The sequence below is a fragment of the Caenorhabditis briggsae genome (assembly GCF_000004555.2).
Source record: "Caenorhabditis briggsae complete genome, chrI, whole genome shotgun sequence".
NCBI lineage: Eukaryota > Metazoa > Nematoda > Chromadorea > Rhabditida > Rhabditidae > Caenorhabditis > Caenorhabditis briggsae.
Genome location: NC_013489.2, coordinates 6,672,218 through 6,698,175, shown reverse-complemented (window position 1 = coordinate 6,698,175; position 25,958 = coordinate 6,672,218). Strand labels below are relative to the sequence as shown.

Here is a 25,958-nt window from a genome sequence, read left to right as displayed (position 1 = left end):
TGGGACAGTTCGACCCCTTACCAGTTCGAACTTGTAACAATTCGATTCTGTCCGCGTTCTGTTCTGGTACGTGTGCGAAAAAAGGACTGTTCTGAATTGAATCAGTTCGATTTTAGGTCTGTTCGAATTTGAAAACGTTCGAATTCGTCGTACCCCCTCAGCCACATAATTCGGCAGCGGATTTTTTCTAAAATCTCACGTTTACTGGGGCGCGATTTCTGACCCATTGGCTTGAACCCAAGTGCTGTAGTCAATGATACAAAAAGTAGTCAATAAAACTTTGTAGTCAATGATACTTTGTAGTCAATGAGACTTTGTAGTCAATGATACATATAGTCAATGATAATTTGCCTTGAAATTATACCAGGGTAATACTACATTTTCAGCAATGGATTCGTAACTGGCGGACAGGCTGGAGCACTGGTTGGCGCCGCCTTGGGACCCTATTTCACTTATTTGAAGCTACGTGGATTGTGTGATTATGTCTTGTACGGAAAGTGTTACAGCTTGAGGTTTTCTTGTATTTGCTTTATTATTAAAAGTTCGAAAATTTTCCAGATTCGATGAAGACGCTCTTCGCCGTGATCGTGCTGCTGTCTTCTCCGGCGCAGTCGGTTTGTTGAGCTCTGGAACCCCGGGATTCATCGTTGGACTCGACGTTTCATTTCTGTTCAGCAGAATGCTCAACTTTTTGAATTCTGATTAAATGTTTAATTTTGTGTTATTATGTTCGTATTATGCTTGTCTGAGAAAAAAAAGGTTAGAGAGTATTTTTTGCAGTCTGAATACGGTAGCGATATCGAAGCGGAGAGCCTAAATAGCACATATTAAGTGGAGACGCAGACACTATTTCTCTGCGTCTCACCCTTTTTTTTCTCAGACAGGCATAATAGCTGCTTTAATTTCTTTTGTTTTCTGCCCGTAGATTCAATAAAGTTAGTTCTGAACTATGGATTTTTGGCTTTTGTGGCCTTAAAGAAGGCCGTTGGGTTCGGTATTTGGGAAGCAAGAAGATGATAAAATTATCCTCCGAATCCGTAGAGTGTTCTTCCTTGACTCTTAAAGGCGTAGACGACGTCCATGGCGGTGAAAGTCTTTCTCTTGGCGTGTTCGCAGTAGGTGACAGCATCACGGATCACGTTCTCAAGGAACACCTTGAGAACTCCACGGGTTTCCTCGTAAATGAGGTTTGAAATCCGCTTGATTCTCCTCTTCTGGCGAGACGGCGGATGGCTGGCTTGGTGATTCCTTGGATGTTATCACGAAGGACAGCGCGGTGACGCACGGTTCCTCCTTTTCCGAGGCCTTTTCCAAGACCTTTTCCTCCCTTTCCACGTCCGGACATTGTTGCGATTGGTCGAAGACTCACAAATGAGATGATTATGCCTAACTGATCATTAAAGCATTTGCGGTGGGTGGGCGGAGATAAAAAAAACGATTATTTTCGATAATGTTTTTTGTAAAGACTACAGTAGTAGAGAAACTGTGCATGCCGCAGTGGTGGTGTTTACGTTGTGTCGATTTACGGTGCGAGCCAGTTTTCTTTTTTTTTTTCCTGACAACAAAATTCATCAAAAAATGAATTCGCAAGTGATTCCAGTGGTTACTTTAAACATGAAAAAGTTGAAATCGGTTTATTTATCGGTAAACTCTTCAAAATAATCATCAACATCCATTTCTTTTTAATCAGGTCGATATGGAATATGATAATCGGAAAAATGCAGCGCTCGCAATTCTAAGCAAGCTTTCTCGAGATCTTCTGGAGACTTGCAAAGCGTTCGGAGGTTGCTTGGCGATTCCACAACGCGATTTGTGCACAATTTTGCTGACTATTGACCCGGAAAACCTCAAAAATGAAGTTCTCGTTGATTTTTTGGAGAAACAAATGATAAAGGTAGTATAATTTCTATACAACAATTAGATGATTTCTGATTTTCAGATAAAAATGGAGTGCGACTGTGACACCTTGTCAATTGAGTCTTCTTTACCGTTTGGGGTTTTCTATTTCATGGAGAAAGTTGGATGGTTTCGAGTGGGTTTTTTTACATTTTAGAATTAGTAACATCGAAGTTTTGAGTTTTTTAGATTGGCGAGTGCTTCGTACAAGGTGATTTCCTGTCGTGGAACCACACGAATCTTCCCAGAATTCGTAATTTTGTTGTCCAAAAAACGTTGTCAAATTTTTCAAAATTTTTAGAAATCATGACTCATTGTTCTGAAAGAGGAAACGTCTACATTAAGCTCACTGCAGAATTTGTTAGAATTCACCCATTTAAGCATTATATTCTGGATAGTGATGAGAGATTTACCGAGTTGCACTCAGGACCAATCAGCCGAAAAATCCGAAGACCCCGATGGATTTCGTGTTTGCCGAAGCTGGGAAAAGGACAAATTGTGAAGATTCATCGGAAAATTCCAGAAGATGCTCCGTTTGAAAATTACACTCAAATGATGTCATATTGGAAGAAAACCGTACTTTTTTCTTGTAGTTTTTTTAATAAGAAATGTATTTAGTACGGCTACAACCTTCCAAATTCTGAGCCAGAAGTCTACGACGATATCCAATTTCATAATGGGCAGTCCATGTTGTATCCGTGGTACTGTATTCTGACGGGCACTCCGGAAGTTCTGCCGATTCGTGCTAATTCCAATGTTACTAAAAATGCGTTGGCAACGTTTTTGAAAGCACTCAAAGAGGCAGGAATTGAGATTTGTGGACATAAAATAGGCTGTAAGATTATTTTCTGTTAAAAAAATCTTCAAAAACATTGAATTTTCAGCTGAAAGCCAAGACTGTTTAGCAGTCAAATCCTACATGGATGTAATGTCGATGCAACCGAATTCCAATCTTCCGAAAATTCAAAAAGTGTCACGAAGCCAACCGTCGACGTCTTCTAATCTTGCGCCAGTCCGAAAAATCTATCCGAAAATTCCAATGAAGCGAACCGCTTCATCTGACGCCTCGACGTCGTCTCCGAATCCTCAAAAACGAAAAAGACCCGGATTCACATTTTCTGTTGATTAATTCTTGTTGTTTTCACTATCAGATGTATAACTATCAATCTCTTGTATATTTATTGCATGTTTTTATTTATTAAGTTCTCTAATGTACCCGTTTGATTTGTTAAAAAATCGGAAATTTTAGTTTTATACACTGATTGGATTTGCAGACAAGTTGGCCGGGCGGTACTGCAAATCGATTGGGCTTCGAGTGTCGTAGAGTGTGGGAGCCTGGAAATTTTAAACTGAAATTAGGTTTTATATTCAAGAATGCGGAATTTCAGACTGTCGAAATTTCCTAATTCAAAATTTTAAAAATTTCGGAATATTCCAATTTTGTAATTTCAAAATTTTTGAATTTTCCCATTTTGAAGCTTTCGAAATATTAGAATTTAGACAATATTCCAAATTTAAAATTTCTGGAGTATTTCGGTTTGGTAGATTTCGGAATATTCCAATTTTTTGGAATTTCGAAATTCCGATTCTTAAAATCTCAGATTTTCGGAGTATTTCAATTTTCCGTTTTTTATAAATTTGGATTATTCAACTTGGAAAATTTTAGCAATTGCGAAAATTCCGATTTTGAAATTTTCGGACTTTCGGATTATTCTGGTTTCAAATTTTTTCGAATTCTCGGAATATTCCGATTTTAAAAATTTCGAAAATTTGAAAGTTTCGGAACATTCCGATTTTATAATTTTCAGAATCACACTTTGCCATCACAAAAGTGGGAAAAATTATTGGAAAAAACGCAGAAAAAATAATCAGAAAATGGTCGAAATTTTCGGAATTTCTGACCCAAAAAAACAACTCACCCTCAACAAAATGATAACAGTTCCCACAAAACAAGCGATCGAGAAAATCAGCAAAAACAGTCGATCCAAAACCATCGCCACGTATTTCCAGTCCTCATCGATTTTGTCGTCTCTATCCTTCTTTTTCAGAAGCTCAGCGATAAAACAAATATTCTCAAATGCTTTGACAACTGGTGGAGAGTAGTACATCTTCTGAATCGTGTCATCGATAGTCGCATTTTTTAATTTGTGTCCAACATCTTTCGAAACTCGATGAGCATGAACATTTAAAGCGATCTTTCCATCTTTTGGTTTCTTTTTATCATCGATTTTCTCCTCATAATCATCAATGGGTCTTCTCATAAAGAGCAATTTAGGTAGCCATTTTAGGAACACTTTCTTGACCCAATTTGGCATTAAATGAGTAGTTGGAGTACGGAAATGGAGGTTTAATGCTGAAAAATGAACTTAACGTCATATTTAAAAACAAAACTGCTAACTTACAAACTACAGTGACCACTACAGAGAGTGTTACCATGACCATAGTGAACAGAAGATACTTTCCGATGAGTGGTAGTGTGATCGAAGTGGCTGGGATGATTTCCGTTAGAAGCAAGAAGAAGATAGTCAATGCTACAAGGATCGAGATACATAAAGTGACTTTTTCTCCAGAATCCGATGGAAGGTAGAATACTAAAATGGTGAGGAACGAGATTCCGACGCATGGAAAGACGAGATTGACGGTGTAGAATAAGGGTTTGCGGCGGAGTTGGAGGTAGTACTGAAATAGGAATTTAGGGATTTTTTGTAATTTTTGATAAGTCCCATTTGAGCAATTTCGGCCATTTTTTTCATGGTTAAAACAATTTTTATTGTTTTTTTCCAGGATTTCAATTTTGAGTTTCTGAATTTTTGAATTTTCTAGTTTTTTGAATTTTTGAATTTCAGAATCCAGAATCTGTTTTTGACCCTTTTTTCCAATTTCCAGATCATGGTAAAAAATAAGAATTTTCTGTACAAAACCATCTGCCGCGAACAGTCTAATAAATAGAAGCCCACCCAAACCGCTAACTTTGAGCCAATTTATCTGATTTCCTGTAAAAGTTATCAGAAAGTCGTCAACTGACAAAATATTTTTGATATTATGATTAATATTTTATCAGTTAACAAATTTTTAATATCTTTCAAAGGAAACGAGATAATGGAGCTCAAAGTTGGTGCCTTGGGTGGATTTCTATTCGAGGAACCACGGGAACTTTGAATTCCTGAAAAGCTCGGAATTTTTTAATTTGTCTGAAATTTTTAAAGTGTACTAAACAGAAATAAAGCTTCAATTTTTTCAAATTCATCAAAATATTGCTCTAAACCAACCAAGTACTGAAACTTGCATAAAAAAGCACAGAGACACTTTCAAGGGGTATATCTCATTTGAATAAATTTGTTCATAAAAATTGTTAACTACAAAATTGAAGCACTGTTTTTGTTTTGTGTACTCTGAAACTTTCAGAATAACTTGAAAATTATGGAATACTATTGTATGTAGTCAACGTTGAATATTTTCCACTATGTGGTACTGTAGGTGCTTTCGAATTCTCTTCATGGAGAATTCCTTTTTTATTTTAGTTTTCAGTATAACTGCAGCAAACTGTAGATGGAAAATTTCAAAGTTCCAATAATTCAACTTGCTTTTCAAAACTTGTGACAAAATTTACCACCTACCGTAACATCAATATAAGCACTTTGTGGACAGCAGCTCGGATAGTTTTTAGCTCTTCTCTTTGCTACTCTCGACATAATATCCCATTCTACAGATGGATAATAGTCAGACAAATCGATTCCATCATCTGCCACAGTTACATTATCCACAATTCCTTTATCATCGATTTCTTCCTCGAATCGCAAGCTTGGTTCGTTGAGTTCCACGGAAAGCAGATTTTCAGAAAATGTCCATGAGCCAAACTGCAAGAAAAGCCATTTGGAATATCAATAGGTTTCAGTTTAAATTCATCCAACTTGAGTTTCCATTCTGTAGCTTTTTTTAGTTCAAAACTTTTTTTGAACGTTTTGTGCTTCTGAAGAAAATTTATAGAAAAAAAATAAGAGTTGTATATTAACTTTAGCTTCAGAAATTGAGGGAAAATTGGGGAAAATTTTGGGGAAAAGACTGATAAAATTTTAAGGGATTTGTAGGACAGTTTTTACAATTTTTTGTCAATTTCAAAGGTATTTAACTAAAATGTTATGGATCTTACTTAGGGTTCATTTTTATAGTTTTCAACTAAAATTTTTTGGACTTTTGAAATCAATTTCGATCAGTTTAAACTCAAATTAGTATGATTTTTGAGTAAATTTTTATAATTTTTATGAATTTTGAATTTTGAGGTGAAACGAAAAATTTTTTGAGGGATTTTCGAGCAAACTTTTATGAGTTTTCAGAGATTTTCGGGCAAATTTTGAATGATTTTCAAAGCCATTTCGATAGATTTTTAAAGCCTGATGTTTTGATAACTTCTCAAATAGCAGAAGCCTACCTTAAACGTTTTTTTGAGCTCAATTATCTCGATTCCTGTGAAAGATATCAAAAATTGAAAAACTTATGAAACATTTCTGGCATTATGATAAACAATTTATCAGTTAACAAGTTTTTGAAATCTATTATAGGAATCGAGAACATTAAGCTCAAAGTTATAAGTGAGGGGCATTCTTATTTGATTCTCATTTTTCACGGCTTCATATCAAATTAACTCACTTTCAAATGACACTGCTGCTCATCAAATGGGAACCATCTGACATCAATTTGACACATACTCTTAAAAATTGCAGGCGGTTCCCAAGTGACTTCTCCAGTATAGTGAAGTGTAGCTTTTGTCGAAATTGTGATGTTATAGTTACTGTCAGCGCTGAAAACATCTCAAAATACTCTGAATTCATGAAAATCAAAACTCACTTATTATAAAGCACAATATCGGGCACCCAAATCATTTCATACGGTACATAGAGCACATTTACACCTCCATAGTTCACCGGATCCCATGACAGTTTCCTATCGAACCATGTCTGTTTCAGCCAAACTGAACACGTCATGATTTGATCGATTTCGTGCTGAAAATACACAGAAATTGGAAAAAAGATTTTACGATTCTAAAGATCTTACCACATCGATGATTTGACTGAGGCGGAGTTTCAGCTTGATCGTCAGTGGCTTGTTTGGAGACGTTGAGGGTCTGAAATGTTTTTTAAAGGTTGGGGAACATAAAAAAATTTTCTTGAAAATTCTACAGGAGGAGTTGAACTTGAGGGACCACCGCTGAGGTGCCGCGCTGCTAACAGCTGAGCTACGGGGGCGCAAGCTGACACGGTATACATAAAAGCGGGCACCATAACTACTCTTTTCTGTCCTTTTGGATAACACAGATGAATACCATTCTCACAACGAGGGTTCAATTCCCACCTCGACCAATATCTTTTTTCTCTTTTTCTCACCTTCTATGCCTATTATAATTAACCATAAGATCATCATAAAGCCGTTTCGCATCCTCATTTCCATCTCCAAATTGAATAATTGAACATGAAAAGGGTAATAGGAATAAGAAGAGGCGACGCATCCTCCTTTAAATAAAAAGAAGAAGAAGGGAAAAAGTGTGTAAAACAGGGATCGATAAGAGAAAAGAAAAGAGTACTCTTTCTTCTTCTTCTTCTCAATGTTCCGCTGGGGACCAACGAAATTTTCGACGGAAAGCGAGAGAGTGCGGGAGCCAGAAGAGACGCAAACGTGGATTAGATATTGAGGAGAAGTTGGGGAAAATAAAAAGAAGAGGAAGAATTGTAGGAGAAGAGAAACAATTATTATGAATTCGAATTGGGGTGAAGGCAATGAGCAACTATGGAAAGTTGAGAGATCTGGAGTATATCATTTTCAGGAAAATCAGAAACTTCTGAATTCAAAAATTCTTCATAGGATTAAAAAATGGGTTTCCTTGTTAAAATCCTTCCAAAACCTGGAATTGAACCTTTTCTACAAAAAGATTTGGGCAAATTACAAGAATATGCATTTGAAATTCGTGATCGAATTACTGTAAACACTCTAATAGAATAACTTCCCGAACTTTCAACTTTGAATTAATTTGTCTCGGTTCTTGCAGAAGATAACACAAAACGGTTGATTATATTTCATATTATGATATATACAGTGCTCCACATAATGATACGCCATCCCTCAAAATTTCGAAAAACTCGAAAACCGGCCACGACCCAAATTTTGACTTTTCTAGAAAAATACGTATGGTCTCCGTCAATTTTACAATATTATATGAAAATTCCGGAAAAATTCCGGAAAAAAACAAATGTCAATTCAATCGACAAATCGAGAAAAAATTATCCACAAAATGATACGCCAGGTAGTGAAATTTTCGAAAAAAAACAAGGAAAAGTTCAGAAAAAGTTCAGAAAAAGTTGTATCTGGTCCAAAAGTTAATGGGGCGACCATTACTGTTTATCACATCAAAAACTTGAGAATGCATAGACATTCAGACGGTTTTCCGGCAGTTTCTGCTCCACCAGCAGCCAGGCATCAATTATGACCTGATTAAGCTCCGGTACGATGTCATAACTTTTGTTTCCATCGTACATCTTGCTCACCAAGGATCCCCAAATGTTTTTGGAGATGTACAGATCTGAATAACACGCTGGACACCCGAGAACTGGGTTCCCCTGCTCACCACTCCAATTGGATGGTGCGATTTAGGTCACGTTTTTCAGTTACCACAGGCGCCATCCGCATTTTCCGAGATCCGGATGATCTGGCTGTTTGAAAATACTCGACTGACAGTGAAACCGACAAACCCTTAATTCTCTTCGTTTTGGAGCATGTGAAAATGGAAAGCCAAAGTGAGGTCAAAGTGAACCTGAAATGGCTCAAGGACCATAGCATCCTTTTACTCTGACAACAGCCTTCAGATGCTGTTGTAAGGACAACGACGGTACGATGTTAGTTTTCATCTGTTTGTGCCCATGTCTTCTGAAGGGGTTTCAACAGAAATGCGACAATTTGTATTTTAAAGAAGAACCTGTCTGGGCCCAATAACCTAAGACTGAATAATTTATGGGATCCAAGTCTGAGGAAAAAGCAAAGGAAAAAGCAACCATTGAACTACTGTCATCTTATCGACTTCCACATTGTCTGCGATATTTTGAAAGGGGGGAGGTATATGCGTTGGCGCGGCGCCTCATATGGACGACATAGGTACACCGTTTGCGCGCATATAGTACGCTGAAGGATCTCCTCTTCCTCCTACCATCAAACACTGGACCGGGACGTTTGAAACCAAAAATTTAGAATCGGAAGACGAAGATCGGTCCGAAAGTTGTACTTCAGTCTAGGGAAGAATACTATTGAAACCGATCCGTTTCAAACCACTTGTGAAATATCGTAGGCATGGGGAAATAATAACAATTTTGCTTCTAGGAAAGGAAGACGGAAATGGAACAAAACTTTTTTAAAGAGACAACGTAAAATAAAACGGAAACAATACGCTAGATATTAAATTCCGTATCAGTTTTGCGGTTAGACCGTCCGCTTGTGTTGTATTCATTAGTTTTGTATGCGTACCAAATATTTTTGTAAATAAATTCTTTTCTGTTTTTCTGTTTCAGGAGTTTGGAAAACTGGTATTGTATGATGCTTTTCGACTGAAGAAAAGCCTCAAACTTGGTGATGAATAGGGGTGTCATCTGGAAATCGAGGATAGGAGTGTTTTAAAAGAAAAGGCAAGGAATAGCGGTGTATTAAACAAGAAAAATTTAGATTGAGGGTGTTAGGTATAATCAATATGTGGAGAGAGACTTATCAATAAGATTACATGAGAGTTTGTCTTGTATTAGTTCATTCTGTAGTACTTGGAATAAACAACTCAAAGTCGTCATTTTCGAAGTTTATGTATCCTTTCCTTTCATCGATTTTCCGTTTGATTTCGTAGAACATTGTGTTACGAAGAGGAATTTGTTTGGGACAGTAGCCGATGATTCTGGAAGAAAACAAGTTTTTTTCCGCTCATTAAAAAAAAACTAACTTCGGGTCTCATGAAAAACTTTCAGGCCAATCTGATGAATTCAATGAATCATATTGTTTCGTTTCGAATGCTTCAAGTACTAATCCTTTTGATATGAAAATACTTCTTTTGAAACGCACGGTGAGTGTCTCTAAATCATGATAAGCAATGTTGTGAACCAACTTATTCAAGAAGTCAATGATATCTGATGTATCCATTTTCGCTTCGCAGTAAAACAAATTACGGCCACGAAATCGTTGAAAATAATAAGAAGATTGATTGCTAAGGCTGATGTTTGCGATGTCGAAAATTCCCGAGTTTTCAGGGAGCTCTCTATTTATAGCGGCTTCAATGTGAGCACTTCGATGATTTGGGAACAGTTTGAAAAAGGTATCGACGACACTCATTTCGACTTTCGATCCTTCCAAAATACTGTCTTTCGCATTGACGATATTTAGTAAATTATTCGAAAGTTCGTCTATATCCATCTTTAACTTATTTGAGCCACAGTAACCAAATAGAGATGTGCCATGCTTTTATAATTCACTCTGAATTCCTCCATTTATTTCTTTTACAACCATAATCATGTGTGGTATTTTATTCGTTCCGGTCCATGAATGAAATCTGAAAGAAGCTTTCAGAAAAACATCCACCTTTTCGAACATTTTGGTGCAATAAAAATTTTTATCGGAGTTGCCGGAATAGCAAACAGAATAGCAAACAAGATAGTAGACTGACCTGGTAGACATATGATAATCATCTCCAATTTTCACGTCTTCTAGTTCATTCATGTGCTTATATATGCTGCTGCAATTTAACTCTTTCAATGCATTTTATGACTCGAAGTGAGCAAAGTGACAATTGGAAAAGGTGTGAACATTTTGAGTTTCTGAAAACTTCGTCTCGAATCACAGAGGGAAGTTTCAGAAGACCAATCGGCATTCTGGAAACAAACATAGTCAACGATTGCAAAAAAAAACAGTCATCAATTATGCGAAGGTTTTTCAGAAAAATAAAACATTTAAATCGAAATTAACTGAATAGGGATAGGTGCAGAACAATGGTTCTATTGATTGAGACCAAAAAGTGAGGCGGTCGTCCATCTAATCGATCATAATGGTCCGAATCCTATAGTCGGACCAGGTGTGTGCGGAGGAGTCTGTAGAATCCGAATACAGAAAATCCAAAAATTCGAATAAATCCAACTACAAGATCGGAGCAGTATTGGAACAATCGCACAGATCTAAAATTTCGAAAAATTAAATGTCGGAATTTGTTTTTACAGTTATCTGAAATTTCAGGCAGCCTTTTCCGCTAAACATTCATTTCAACACATTTTTGAATTTTTCGACATAAGTGCGTTTTTGAGATTTCGTTCTAGACGTTCTCTCACTCTTGGTTTCTTCCAATCTCTATTTTGATCTTTTTTTGTAATATGTCGTATTGTTCTTTCTGTAGAAAAACTTGACGAAAAGGTGTGAAAAAGGAAAATCAATCCGGAAAATGATTTCTTTTTAGGTTACGATAGTGGCCGTTGTGGCATCTTGGGCCACAGCCACCGGCTTTTCTCTTCCACAGCTTCGATTCTTTGTATCAGCATTATAATTAGATCATTTCTGGGATTTTCCAAATTTCAAGATAGCTTTCTGAATTGCTCCATGTGCGTTCTTTTTTAAGGGACCCCAGTATACAAAACTACTGGTACCTATATTTTCCAAATTTAGAAATACGGAAAATTTGAGATTCTATTTTCAGCTCTAGATTATCCTTCAAAATTCACCACTTCAAAATTTCATATTCTCAATTAGTTCTTTTAAACAAATCCACTTTATAAAATATTCACACCTGCTCTGTTCCTGAAATAGAAATTTTTGAAACCGAACTTCACAAACTTCAGAATTTTTTTTATTTGAAACGTTTTAAAAGAAAGGTATTATAAAAAAATTTAGATTTCCCGAAATTTAGACTTCCGGAGTTTGCGAGAAATCTTTTCCATATTTCTAAATTGTTAAGTCATAGAGGTCCCTTTGTCCTTCTCTTCCATTCATCGTCTTGAGTGAATGTTCTTCAGTACTTCTTCTCCTTTTTTCTCGTTCTTCAAAACCGAAAACCAACGTTTCCGTTTTTGATCTGAACAATGGGATCCCTTTTTCCCCGTTTTCTCTCTCTTCTAGAATATTCTCTTAGCTCGAACCTTCTATGGAAAATTGGATAACCTTTGAACAGTGATTTCATCTTCTATTGAAAAGAAAAAAGTGAATTCTTGCCTCGAGCCAAAATGAGATTATAATGTTATGAAGGAAAAATAACTGAATAAAGCAAACAGAGTTACAGAAAAAAGATTAGGGAGAGATTATGGAATTTGTGATTTATGGAATGATATGTTTCCGGCGGGGTTTTGATTTTTTGAGCGTCTGAAAAAAGGAAAATGGAGAAATTGGAATTTTTAAATAAGATCACAATGCAAATGTTTGAAGTCGTATAATTCGAAAATTCGAAAATATTTAAATTATAAAATTCTGAGATTCTGAAACTCTGAAATTCTGAAATTCTGAAATTCTGAAATTCTGAAATTCTGAAATTCTGAAATTCTGAAGTTCTGAAATTCTGAAATTCTGAAATTCTGAAATTCTGAAATTCTGAAATTCTGAAATTCTGAAGTTCCGAAATTCTGAGATTCTAATGTTCTCTGTTTTCCCCTACTCTTTACCCAAATCCCTCATCTGAATCATCCATTTTATATACTTCTGTTCCAGACACTTTTTCCCAGACACACTCACAAAAAACCTCTTGTCGGTATGACACATACTTTTCCTAGAACATGATCTCATCTTGAATTCTAGAGCCGTTCCTCTTCTTCTTCTTCTTCTTCTACTTCCTTCTTTTTCTTCTTCTACTTCTTCTGTTTTCTCTTTTTTTTTTCTATCTTCTCATTATTATCCCACTGATCACTTTTCCTTCTCTGGAAATATGAGTGTTCTCTCTCTTCCCCATAATATTTCCTCCCAAAAAAAAACGCAAAAGCTGAAAAAAATTATTCGATACTCTCTCTCTCTCTCTTCTTTCACCCTCCATTGCCCTCCTCTCAAGTCTCGTGAGCCTTCTCAAATAGGCTCCGCCCACCCCCTTCTTCTCTTTTTTGCTCTTTCGTCTAACCGTCGACGTCTCTGCTCTATCGATTCTAGAGAAGAAGAAGACGACGTGAGTTCAGAAGACGTCGTCTCCACTCATTCTAGGGAGGATGCGGGCTGCGTCGTCGGCCGCTTGCCTCGTGGCGCTTCTCGTGGCGCCCATCTTCATTTCCGCGTTGCCTGTTGATTATTTCTATGGAGAGGATCAACAACAACAACAGCAGGAGCCAAATATCGACGAGGTAGAGGAGAATCGTTTGGATTTCGATCAGCAGCAGAAGGAATCGGTGAGTCACGCGTCGAAGGCGCTGATCGGGTCGGGCAACTGTGAGCCAATTTTTCTCGGTTCCTATGAAAGATATCAAAAGGTGGTCAACTAACAAAATATTTTTGATATGATAATAAACATTTTATTAGTTGATCCTTTTTTGATATCTTCCACAGGAACCGAGAATTTTAGACTCCGAAAAAGTACACCGTGTTTGCTCTAAAAGAAAGCCCACCACATACCTTCACTTTGAGCACAATTATCTCGATACCTATACAAGATGCCAAAAATCTGTGAAATGAAAAATGTTATCAGTTAACATATTCTTGATATATTTTATAGAAATTGAGATAATTGAACTCAAAGTGTTTACGGTGTGTGCCAAAAAAAAAGACAAAAGTGATCCTTCAAACTTTTTTTTTGCAAAACGCTCGTAAAATTGGTCGGCTCATGCTTCTTAATCTTCCTTTTCTCATTATCCATTGTTTATGCAATTTCATCTCAAACTACAAACTACAACCATGAAGATCTCAGAAAGTTCTCATTGCTGCGGATATTTACATTTCCGGGGAAAACTGCGCAAAAAAGTTTCATGCAAAAAGTCACGAGTGTTCTCTGAGAACTTGTGGAGGCGGTGATCGGCAGGTGCAAGTGTGCTCTACTGTAATACGATGTCATTAGAGCGAATGTGTTCTGCGATCTCTGTAATTAGCCACGTAATGATATACTTTATCAGTGACGCTTGTCTCTTTTGGGGCATGCTAGGTTATCATTAGCGCACACTTTTGTAGTCTATGCAATAATACTGTAGTCTGAGCTGAAGACGTCAAAATGAATGATTAATGGAGTCTTCTCGTTTGGTATTCCCACCATCTTTGTGCTCCCTCAACCTTTTTCGAAAAACTTTTTCCGAGAATCCTGAATTCTAAATGGGGACGCTTCTGGAGGTTCAGACATCCTAGACCGTTCGGGAATATTCATATGTATTCTCTTGAATAAATTCTCTGAAATTTCCCGATTCGCTCCAGGCATTTCCTTTCTAGTAGATGACGTCATCTCTTCTCTCTCCCTTCATTCATTTCTCTCAAGAATATTTGTTTTTGTACGAGGTCCATCCTTCCTTTTTTGGAGAGGTTTTTTCGAATCCCGGATCTCGTGAGGGGTGGGCAAAAGCGTAACCACTGCGCTATCGATAGCCTGCATTACTTTGGTGACTTTGTATATAAGAGGCTGTGTATTTCGGAGACCAAACTAAAGAGAAATTTTGAACCAACAAAAAATAATGGAAAAAAAACTGGTGTGTGGGAGTGGGATCAGTATAATAATGACTCGTTTTCTTCTACTTCTTCTTTCTGCTCATCCCCACATGATCGTCATCAAGTTGAGCTCTTCTTTGTTCTCTCATAATCAGAAGGTGTCATTTTGTTGAGGGATCAGTGTAACCAGAAAACGTGCGAGTAGAGAAAAGGCTTCTCATTAGTGGAAAAAGTGTTTGCCAAAGGAACATTCACAGAGTCTATCTTTTTTGTGAGAGAAAAAAACAAGTTTGGCTTCTGTCTCCGGAAGGAAATTGGTTTGAAAAAAAAGCGAAAAAAAGGCGGAAATTAAAAAAGTGCACTTCCCGCTAGTTGATGTAGTGCTAGTTTTCGAAAAACGTCATCGGTTAAGAAGTATTTGCAACTATTAGGCTTGTATGAAAATCGGAGCTGTGGAAGAGGTCGTGGCCGAAGGTCCCACAACGAAAACTACATTAACCTAAATTTTTTTATTTTCTTGATTCGTTTTTCTCGATTTTCTTGCGTTTTCAGTGAACTGTTTCCCTGATAACAGAAAACTCGACGAAAATCAGTAAACACGAAAAAAAATCATGAAAATAAAAATATTTCTAGGTTACCGTAGTTGTCTTTTTGGGAAATTGTACGGCTACCGGCTTTTCTGTTCCACAGCTTCGAGTTTTTTGTACCGGAATAATAAAGTTTGACACTTCGGAACCTCAGTATCCGGAAACTCCGAATTTTAGACTTTTCGAGAAATCTTAGAATCTGAAATCATCTTGATTTTGAATAAAAACTAAATCATGGATTCGTTCTTATTCCGATCCCGAGATCCTACTTGCATGATTAATCTGAAATCCCATAAACCTGCTTAGAAATTCAAAATTCTTTTTCAGATTGGCCTATTCGCCCCATCAAAACCAATCGGACAAGTCAGTGGATTAGCAATCAACTCGAATGGACACATCGTCGCATTCCATCGTTCCGGACGTGTTTGGGATGAAAAGAGCTTCAACTCAGACGAGACATTCAACAAAGATTTGGGACCAATCAACAACAAAACCATCGCAATTGTTGATCGGGATCAAAAGACTGTAGATGAGTTTGGAGAGGGACTCTTCTATATGCCACATGGATTGACAATTGATTCAAATGGAGATTATTGGGTGACTGATGTTGGATCTCATCAGGTTCATAAGATTGATGCAAAGACACAAAAGATTGTGATGAGTTTGGGAGAGAAGTTGGTTCCTGGAGAGGATGATAAGCATTTCTGCAAGCCAACTGATGTGGCAGTTGCTAAGAATGGACACATTTTCGTGGCCGATGGTTACTGTAACAGTCGAATTCTGAAGTTCGACTCGAAGGGAAATCTCATGGCTCAGATTAATGCTGCTCAAGGTTGGTTTGGTCATTCTGATCTACTTATTTCATTACAGCGCATTTCCTCTATTCGAAAAAATCAAACATCACTAGAAATCGACACACTTCATTCCACATAATCCGATCAGAGTGCATCGTGATCGAAAACGTCTAAAATCCAATTTTCCAGAAGACGGCCAACCATCGGAATTCGCCATTCCACACTCTCTATCTCTCATCGAGGATATGAACATCGTCTGTGTTGCTGACAGGTTAGTGTCAGGGATTACGGCAGTGACGCGGAAGTGTCTTTTCTAGGAACTTCAGATTATACGACAAACTAATCTTAAGGATTCCTATGAAATCCACATTCTGAATGTTAGGATTTTTAGATTTTGAGTATTTAAGATTTCAAGATCCGAAGATCCGAAGATCCGAAGATCCGAAGATTCTAAGATTCTAAGATTCTAAGATTCTAAGATTCTAAGATTCTAAGATTCTAAGATTCTAAGATTCTAAGATTCTAAGATTCTAAGATTCTAAGATTCTAAGATTCTAAGATTCTAAGATTCTAAGATTCTAAGATTCTAAGATTCTAAGATTCTAAGATTCTAAGATTCTAAGATTCTAAGATTCTAAGATTCTAAGCTTCTAAGACTCCACGATTCTAATATTCTAATCCTCTAAATTTCTAGAGAAAACCAACGTGTGCAATGTTTCTCGGCGGGTCTTTCTGAGGGTGATCGTACGCTTCCAACTGGAATTCCAATCACCTCAGCCACCGACATCGGACGTGTCTTCGCCATCCGAGAGCGTGAACATTATCTGATTGGTGTGACGGGTACTAGTGATGACGTCGAGGCTCAAATGTTCTCCATTGATATGAGCACTGGAAAAACCGAAACGTTCGCCAAGGGACTTCGCGAGGCACACGCGTTGGCTGTTGCTGCTGACGATGTCATGTTCGTTTCCCAATTGGAGCCAAGTCGCATTTTGGAAGTTCGACTTTTGTAAAAATCAAATCTTCGCTGTTCTTTTTCTTCCCCTTGTCGCTGCTGAATAAAAAAGAGAGAAAATAAAATATTATGTTAAAACGTTGTTTTGCTTTTCTTAAAACAAAAATTGACCGCCAATTATTGGCGAAAGGGCTGTATATTTTTGAAATTTGATCATCGGTTCGAGGTTTTGATAATCTGAAAATTTCGAATAATGTTACTTTCATGCCGCCGCTCTCCGCACTTCACCATTTTCTTTTTATGTCCGTTTTTCACAACTTTAAAAAATTTTTTTTCACTCGAAATTTATTAACTGGGATTGGGATTTATAAAAATAATAGGATTTGCTCAACGAAGAGCAATTTGGAAGGAGTGGTGGGGTTCGAATGATACAAATCACCCGATGCACGAAATCTTATCTTAAATTATTCAGTTGGAAAAGAATACAAAAAAATATACAATGTGGTTGGGGTTTTTGACAAGTTTCGATTTGGGAGAGAGAACGGGGCAACAACATGGTAGCAGAATGGGATACAGAAGACAAAAAAACTGGGTGGCATCTAATTCTTGTTTAGTTTATGGTATTTTCTACATTTCAAAAAAATAACTCGTCAAAATTTGGGTTTTTTGGGATGGAGAGAAAAGGGGATTGGTGGGGAATTTCTAGTCATGGATTATATCCGAAAAGAGATATATGACAAAGGGATTCAAAGAAAAATGAATATCTTAGGCCTGGGTGAGTGGCTGAACATCAGTTGGGAGACGAGAGTATGGTGGTGGACGGGTGAAATCGACAGCGAAGGCGACGGATGTGGATTGAAGTTGCTGTCCGATGGCTTCGGCGACCTGGAAAATTTCAGGTTTATTATAGTTAAAAATGAAGGAATTCTGCCGTAGCCATAGCTACCGTAACCCATACAGAAACTCACATTCTTATCTCCGTAGAACGAGTAGCACTTGCAGACAACCTTCATGCACCAGACATGAACCAAGACTCCGGTGAAGTGAACAAGAATGGCCGAGGCCGGATTCTCGCTGCTCAAATTCCGATAGGACTTGGTGTCGACAAAGTTAATGATGTCGAGTGAGATTTGGAAGATGGCCAAGAACAAGGCAATTGCTGCAAATGCAATGTATGGGACGAGAAGTGAGCGACGGTTGGTGCGGATTCCGTGAAGCATCATGAGTACAAGGCCGAGTTGAAGAGTGAGAGCCGAGAGAAGTGAGGATACGTAACGGGCCATGTAATAGTTGATCGACCATTCCTTGGTTCCTTCTGTCGTGTCTTCCAGTCGAAGTGCGGATGTGTAGGCGAAGAGAAGGGAGATCGAGAAGAGAGCGATGACGAACAGTTGGGTCATTCCAATGTATTTGGTGGCCTGGAAAAAAAAATACGGTGTTTTTTCTCCGGAACGTTTTTTTTTAAAATAATTTTTCAGCGCATTTAAATGACGTTCTGAAAAAATCGCTTCAATGACTAGAATCCTTTTTTCCACGGGGTTTTTCTAGATCAAACAACATTTCCCTTTAGCCCCTATTATCAAGTTCATATATAACTGAACCCAGCACGCTCTCCCACAGAACATTTCCGAACTGCAAATTAATTTTTGATCTACAGAAAAAAGGCGCGATCACAATTGCAGGTTTAAAATCATAATTTCAGAATTTTTATCTGATTTTGTGGAGTTCCAAGATGATTTAAATGATTCTTAAAAAATTAATTAGTGGTTATAGATTCATGTATGGTCCTTTTCCGAAGAAAAAATGTCAAAAATGGTCATTTTTGAAAGTTTTGTACAGAAAAAATCTATCTCCTTTTTCAGTTTTTGACATTCCTAGGAGTTCTATAGCTCAAAAAACCCGCAATTATTTTCTCTACATTTTCTATAGATGAATTTTTAATTCGTCTGATAAAACTTTTTTTATAATTCAAAAACCTCATGAAATTGCACAAAATCGCATTTTTGCTGTTCCAAATTTGGGACAGTTCGACTCCTTACCAGTTCGAACTTGTAACAGTTCGATTCTGTCCGCGTTCTGTTCTGGTACGTGTGCGAAAAAAGGACTGTTTTGAATTGAATCAGTTCGATTTTAGGTCTGTTCGAATTTGAAAACGTTTGAATTCGTCGTACCCACTTGGGTTTCCAAGCGAGGGGGTCAGAAAGAGCGCCCCAGTAAATTTAGGAAAAATTCTAAATTCGCTGCCGAATTTCGTTGGCTGAGTTTCACAGTTTTAAATGAAGAGCGAAAAAGCGCGCCTTGCAACCAGTTGATTTTGAAGAAATAGATCATGATCTAGATCAAACCCGCGTCCAATTTAAAATTATTAAATTTCTTCTGGCCTACGAGTTTGCTGGGGCGCGCTTTCTGATCCCCTCGCTTGAACCCCAGTGCGTACCCCCGGTTTTAGACCTGCAATTGTGATCGCGCCAAACTTTTTTTCTGTAGATCAAAAATTAATTTGCAGTTCGGAAATGTTCTCTGGGAGAGCGTGCCCAGTTCTTTTTGTTTCAAGTTACACAAGCGCAAACAACGTTTCTTCGCTGACACCCAATCCATTTTCATGAATATTTATAAGAACTCCAGCCAATTTTTCCCCCACACGTTTTGACGTCAATCAATACCTTCCAACTTCAGAAGTAGAAGACGTACCTTGGTGACATGAAGTTGTCCGCACGCGACGCGATACTTCGGGGCGTTGCAGTCCCATATGGCGTCGACACGGAACTTTCCGCGCGCTTCCTCCGGGCTCTCATAGCGCGCCGACGAAAATACGGCTGATTTTAGCATCTGAAATGAAAAAAGAGAGTTTATTTAGATATAAGATGGGAGAAAAGACGATTTTGAGTCAAAGAGTACAAAATAAAATTAGAAAATTAGAAAACTCAAGAAATGTGGAAGAGAAACACCGGTGGCCGGGGCCGATCCTTGCGGTAACCTAAAAATTTTTTTATTTTCCGGATTTTTTTTCTAGTTTTCTGTTATTTTTCGACAAAAAGACGGAAAATAAAATGTTTTGATTGTGAGAAAAATGACCGAATACGCACAAAAATCGAGAAAATAAATTCAGAAAATAAAAATAGTTCTAGGTTACAGTAGTTGTCGCTGTGGGACCTTCGGCTCCGTTTTTTCGTACCAGAATAATAATTGAGAACCTCCAGAAGAGAGAAAACAAATTATCAAATTTGCAAAAGGGTCAGATACACCTGTGTGAGACACAAAGAACCGCATCACATACAAAAAAATGGATCGATTCTATAAGTTGTTGTGTTTTATTTGACAAATGATGGCGAATGGAATGAGAACGACGAGACGAAAGTTCTATGGGTAACTGCTGCTGCTGTAACTTCTTCTTGGTACAATGAGAAGTGGCATCAGAAGCAGGATTCAAAGTGTAAAACGAAAAATAAGCGCGCTTATAAGCGTCGACGATTGAAATTGGAAGGTCGTTGGCTGTGGTGGACACTGTTGTTGCGAATCGAGACACACAGCGCGTCGAGAAAGTTCGAAATCAAATCAAAACCCAAATTTCTCTTCTCGTCGGAAAAGTGATAAGTGAGTGTTAGCACGAGGAGGAGAGGTGTGAATAGAGAGAGAGAGAGAGGAGGGAAAGCAGAGAGATTATTCCCCCCGAAAAGGTATAGAGACAGAGAGCGTGTGTTTCGAAATCGATTCGAATTGGATATGACGCCACAGTGTCATATGTATAATCATATAGATACAACGAGCCATCTGTGACACACTTTTGGCCGTTTCTATGGGATGTGATGTGACGTTTCATGCTTCACTGCGTTCCCTTTCCTTCCGCCATTCCATTCCCACTGCTTTCCGTTTTCCTGAAGGAGAGAGAGACATTCACGTCACACTTGAAAAGGGCTTTTTGTTGGCGGGCAAATAAGACCAGAAAGAAGGTTGTGCTCTCCAGGAAGAGCATTGTTTGGTTTCGCATGTGTTGGTCCCTCTTGCCTAAGTTGGTCCCTCTTGCCCCGATTATTAATTGCTTTGGAGCCGCCACAATTATAAATGAGTCATATGGATGTGAAATTCGATGCGAATTTTTGAGTGCGAGCAAGAAGAAGAAGAAGAAGGAGCAAAGGTGAATAAGAAATAATGAGGTGTTGGCTTGTTATTGTAGATTCAGAGACATCACGCTGCGTCTTCGTCACCATTGATCAGAATGCGTGGCGCGCCCACGGCTTTATAGAATTATAGCTTTGTAGGGATTCTGAGAGCTCAAGAGATATATGATTAGAAGGATAGAATTTTGGTTTGTTATTTGGGAAAGAGAATTGAGTGTTCTAGAAAACATGTGCTTTTGAACATATTCTTCTTTTAAACACCTGAACAAAAAACTACCGTAACCGCCTACGGTTTTTTTTCAGGAACGTCTTTAAAATTGTTTTTCTTACTTATGGAATGCAGGTATCGCTGAGTAGCGACTCATCATTTCCATTTAAAGCTTCTGCGTCGAAACCAAAGCTATTTTCACTGTATTATTACGGTCATTCGCATTTGAGCGCATTTTTAAGACATTCGGAAAAAAAACCAACAAGCCAACTGAATACGAACAACATACTCTGGAGAAGAACAGGTGCTGTGTATAGCAAAACGAAAAAGAAGCAGTGGCGCGGAGGAGGAAAATGTAAAAATCGGGAGAAGAGAGAAACGACCCGAATACAAAAAAGGCGACGGCGAACCAAAATTGAAATTTTTCATTTTCTCTTTCTCTCGCTCTCACCGCCACCGCCGGTCACTACCGAAACGGAAATAGTACTAAAATGAATTTTAGTCAAAAAATCGCCCTTCTTTTTTGTTGCTAGGGTTTCTTTTCGAGTCGAAATGAGGCGGCGGCGGCAAAGAAGACGTCAAGAGAAAAGTAGGCGGGGACAAATGCAAAAAGGCATACTTGTAATCCGGGCCTTTGCCGGGCCTTCGCGGGCCCTGCCATAACTTCTTTCAGAATCAATATTTTCGAACCAACTAAATCAGATATGATAGAGCTTCACGAGTACTACAAAACGGTATTATTTGGAATACTGTATCTTACCTATGAACAAAGTTACAGATTATAAAATGGCTTTTCTCGCAGGAAAAATATTGATTCTGAAAATATTGATTCTGAAAGAAGTTATGGCAGGGCCCGCGAAGGCACGGCAAAGGCCCGGATTACAAGTATGTAAAAAGGCGGAAAGAAGAAGAAGAAGAAGAAGACGATGTGCTCCAACGAGCCCTGTCATTTATCAAACTAGGGGCTACGTTTCGATTTGAGAGTGTCGTCTTCTTTCTTCTTCCCACGCCTATTGGAAAAAGACAAATGGGGAAGAAAAAAGAAGAAAAAGACCCAAAATTTACATTTTGATTACTTTTTTCTCAAGGTACTCAGGGGGCACTTTTTGATTAGCGCGTGGGAAGAAGCACAAAAATAGAAAAAAAAACTATCTGTGTCTCTGGTGGGATTTTTAGGGAAAGAGATGATTGTTTGTGGAATGGAGAATAAGAAGAAGAATAAGAAAGCCGGACGTGGACGCGCACAATACCATCGGCTCAGCAAACACAGACTCTCTTTCTCTCACTGTGGGAGCAGCGCCCTTGGGATGATTGGGGACAAAAACCACACATATTTATTATTGGTGTGATGTGGTGTGGTGCCAAAGGTAAGCATAGGGGAAAGAAGAAGAAGAAGAGAAAAGGTCACATGTGTTGGATGGACGGAACAGAGAAAAGGGGAAGAAGAGAAGTTGCGGCCGGCAGTGTTTTATGAATTTTCGAAAAAAAAATTATCGAATCGATGGGGTCGGTGAGGAGCGCCAAGAGAAAGGACAAACAAACAAAAACTGATAGCACAAAGGGTATCATATTGAACTAGTGCTAATGATTTGTGCTTTTATTCGAATCGAATAAGCAGTCACGTAGGCACAGCTTTTATGGATATAAACCAGTGAAACGAAATATATGCGTTATGATCATCCAATTCAAAAAAGATTCCAAATGTGTTGGAGCTTTCGCCACAGGTGTCACATTGACTTGTGAGATGCACCAGATTTTGAAAAATTGCGAAAGTTTTGTGAATTGGAAACTTTTCTCATTGGAATTACAGAAGAAATCGAACATATTTAAATATAAAAATCTAGCTACCGTATACCATATTTTATCCAACGGATGTTATTCTGGTACAAAAAATCGGAGCTGTGGAAGAGGTCCCACAACGATAACCACCGTAACCTAAAAATATTTTTATTTTATGCATGCTTTTCACGGATTTACGTTGGATTTTCGTTATTGAGAAAATTAACTGAAAACGCACGAAAATCGTAATCCGGAAAATAAATATATGTTTAGGTTACGGTAGTTGTCGTTTTGGGACCTTCGGCCACGGCCACTGACGTTTCTCTTCTACAGCTTCAAATTTTTTTGTTCGCCTGAAGAAAAGAGCGGACCTTTTGTTTTTTTTTGGAAAATTTTATCTTAACAATCAGATTTTATATAATTCTTCAGACATTTTGCAAGAATTCAGACGAACTTTGGACCGTAAGAAACACAGGAAAATAACTATAAATCTGAGAACAAGGTACATGCTCCAGACACTCTAGGAGCAAAGAACAAATTTTCATCATAAATTATATAAGAAAGACCTTCTGTCAAACGGTCGCCGATTCAAAAAAAAAATCAAATCGAGGGGTTCAAAGTCCATTGGGATATGGATTGAAAAAAGATAATATCTAAACGAAGTGGAGACTTGTTGTTCTTTTTTCTCTCACCGCGAGTCTCGTGTCTCTAAAGAGTAAAGAGGAGAAAAAAACGAAAAGCGACATAGACAAAAAACAAGTGTCTCCAAAAAAAACGAAAGGCAAATGGACCGAGTCGAGCATGAAGCCCTGGGGCAGCGTTGCTCATACAGAATCATAATAGGAGGGAACGATTACGAAATCGGATGACGTGTCATTGGAACTTTTGGAACACCACACAACTGGAAAAATAGACAAGTTTGCCATACACCGACCCAGTTTAATTCTATTCAACACACGAGACGAGTGCTCTCTCGGCATTGTCGGCAGTCAGGCACCAGCGGCTTTTCGTTTGTTTAGTACTGTAGTCTCAATATATTGACTGCACGCACAAAACCCCCACGAGATAAATTTTTTGAGACGAAACTGACGTCGGGTTTTTAACGATTTTGCTACTCATGTGTATGTTTCTGTTCGTTTGTTCGAAAATTTGTATTTCTACTTTTCTATGTGCTTTATTGCTATAGTTCTACTAGTTATTTTAACCTTGACTTTCTGGTTTCTTAGTGATGAATTTCTGAAATTTGTCCGCACAATCAGAGATCTCAGAAGGCGTGCGAACACAAATAAAAAACAAAACTATGCCAGAGCTCTGTGAGAAGATGACTGTTTGTAATAGCTCGACGAGTAAATAGATCAAAATAGATCATATCATCTTATCACGAGATTCCATTTCCTGAGGATACTTAAAAACAGAGAGATTTGTAAATGTAGGATTCTCAGGATATGAGGATTAGGGATGAAATCTGAGATTTAGGAGACCAAGAAGGATTTTCAAGAATAAGAAGAATGTGAAAAGAGATATTGGAAGCAGTAGGGACTGACTAGGAAGTGATTAGTAGAAGAGCTTTTGGCAGTGACATTTAATTTTTTTAATGCTCCACTGGAACCCAACTATCCCGATTCCTGAATACCGTATTTCCCTTAATAAATGCCCACCGAAACCATCAGGCTTGGGCTTAACTATCTCAATTCCCATGCGAGATATAAAAGATAAGTCTGTCAACTGATGAAATATTGGTGATATTATGATAAGTAACTTCACAGTTAAAAAATTTTTGATATCTCTTACAGGAATCGAGATATACAGACTCAAAGTCAAAAGATAGCACTTTCTACTACACGTTTTACATTAGTCAATTTTGAGCTCAATTATCTTGTTTCCCATAAGAGATATCAAAAATCTGACAACTGATAAAAAATAGGGGATATTATGCGAAATAATGTATCAGTTTAAATATTTTAATATCTCTCAAACGAAGCGAGATAATTGAGATCCAAAGAGTTGGCTTCTAGTAGAGCAAATACGGTAACACTTCAGAGAACTTCAGTTTTTTTCAAACTCAGATTCAAACTGAAAATAGACCAATGTTTTTCTATATTCTGAGAAAAATGTTTTTCTACCCACTCAAGTTCCTCAGAAAACCAGCAGTTTTGTTTCCTCGAAATATTCACCCTCCCCACGACCCCATGAATCATTAAAACCGCTCGTTTTTATGTCTATCACATGATTCTTTCCATAAATCCTTTTTTCTCCCCCGACAACGGAAGGGCGGCTATTTTTTATCTCTTTCCCAAGTGATAAGATACTAAAAAGTGGACACAATATCATTAGTCATAGACTAGAGACACAAGAACACAATATCAAACTACAACAGGTGTTTTTTTCTGAACACATTGACTAAATAACAAATTCTGAAAACGAAAAAAAAATATATATCGAAAATCTAAAATCACGAAAGTTGCGTTCTAAGCTTAGATATAAGCTTCATCCCGGAAATTCGGGGATTCCGAAGACGTTCGGAGGCGGCGCGGTCACGCGTCGCGGCTCTCCTCTCTTTTATTCTCGCCCCACGACCGCCACTGGGCCGTCGTCGTCGTCGTCCACAACACCAATGTTTGCCAAAACATAGAGAAAGACATAGTTGAAGAGGGGACGGAAATGGGTGCGCGATTAGTCACTTCGCGACCCCGATATTCTCTCGCGTGCCACTATTCTGAACTAGAAAATTATTCGATTTTTGTTTGAGAAAAAACTAGAGAAAAAACGAAGGAAAAATAATGATTTTCTTCTTTTTTTCTGTACCGTAGTGGTAGTAGTTAACTGGTTTTGGTTCAAGTGGGTCCCGACATGCGATTGTTTTTTTTTTTCAATTTTTTAATTGTTCCATTCATAATTATCGCCTTTTCTTTAATTAATTATTTTCTACATCTAATTCTGCACCCAAATTGTTCGAAATCTCTATGTTAGCCCGTCGCCTCATCATGATATCGTCTCTTCTCATTCCTCCAAAAGATGCTA

At 37.9% G+C, this 25,958-nt stretch overlaps 5 protein-coding genes across 5 annotated transcripts in view; 3 read left to right on the top strand and 2 right to left on the bottom strand.

Annotated features, from left to right (window-relative positions):
• Positions 1-706, top strand: part of CBG20488 — a gene marked incomplete at both ends in the record, with an annotated part of 1,902 nt that extends 1,196 nt beyond the window's left edge. Inside the window, 2 exons of the mRNA XM_002646558.1 lie at positions 387-512; positions 559-706. Coding sequence (XP_002646604.1) covers positions 387-512; positions 559-706 — 274 coding nt within the window. The remainder of the gene's footprint in view (positions 1-386; positions 513-558) is intronic.
• An 872-nt stretch (positions 707-1,578) lies between these two features.
• CBG20490 lies at positions 1,579-3,025 on the top strand (the record flags this gene model as incomplete). Its single annotated transcript, XM_045236659.1, has 6 exons — positions 1,579-1,644; positions 1,691-1,894; positions 1,940-2,032; positions 2,086-2,472; positions 2,515-2,731; positions 2,781-3,025. 6 exons carry the CDS (start codon positions 1,579-1,581, stop codon positions 3,023-3,025), a joined length of 1,212 nt encoding a protein of 403 aa, XP_045097061.1.
• A 122-nt stretch (positions 3,026-3,147) lies between these two features.
• Positions 3,148-7,399, bottom strand: Cbr-unc-38 (the record flags this gene model as incomplete). The annotated part of the gene is made up of 8 exons (XM_002646560.2): positions 3,148-3,231; positions 3,816-4,249; positions 4,299-4,575; positions 5,514-5,753; positions 6,544-6,694; positions 6,742-6,896; positions 6,949-7,018; positions 7,278-7,399. The coding sequence occupies 8 exons, from the start codon at positions 7,397-7,399 to the stop codon at positions 3,148-3,150; spliced, it is 1,533 nt and encodes a 510-aa protein (XP_002646606.2).
• A 5,683-nt stretch (positions 7,400-13,082) lies between these two features.
• Positions 13,083-16,890, top strand: Cbr-pgal-1 (the record flags this gene model as incomplete). Its single annotated transcript, XM_002646561.1, has 4 exons — positions 13,083-13,259; positions 15,411-15,915; positions 16,067-16,148; positions 16,572-16,890. 4 exons carry the CDS (start codon positions 13,083-13,085, stop codon positions 16,888-16,890), a joined length of 1,083 nt encoding a protein of 360 aa, XP_002646607.1.
• A 707-nt stretch (positions 16,891-17,597) lies between these two features.
• On the bottom strand, positions 17,598-19,661 carry CBG20493 (the record flags this gene model as incomplete). The annotated part of the gene is made up of 3 exons (XM_002646562.1): positions 17,598-17,717; positions 17,801-18,250; positions 19,524-19,661. 3 exons carry the CDS (start codon positions 19,659-19,661, stop codon positions 17,598-17,600), a joined length of 708 nt encoding a protein of 235 aa, XP_002646608.1.
• Between the last annotated feature and the right edge of the window lie 6,297 nt (positions 19,662-25,958).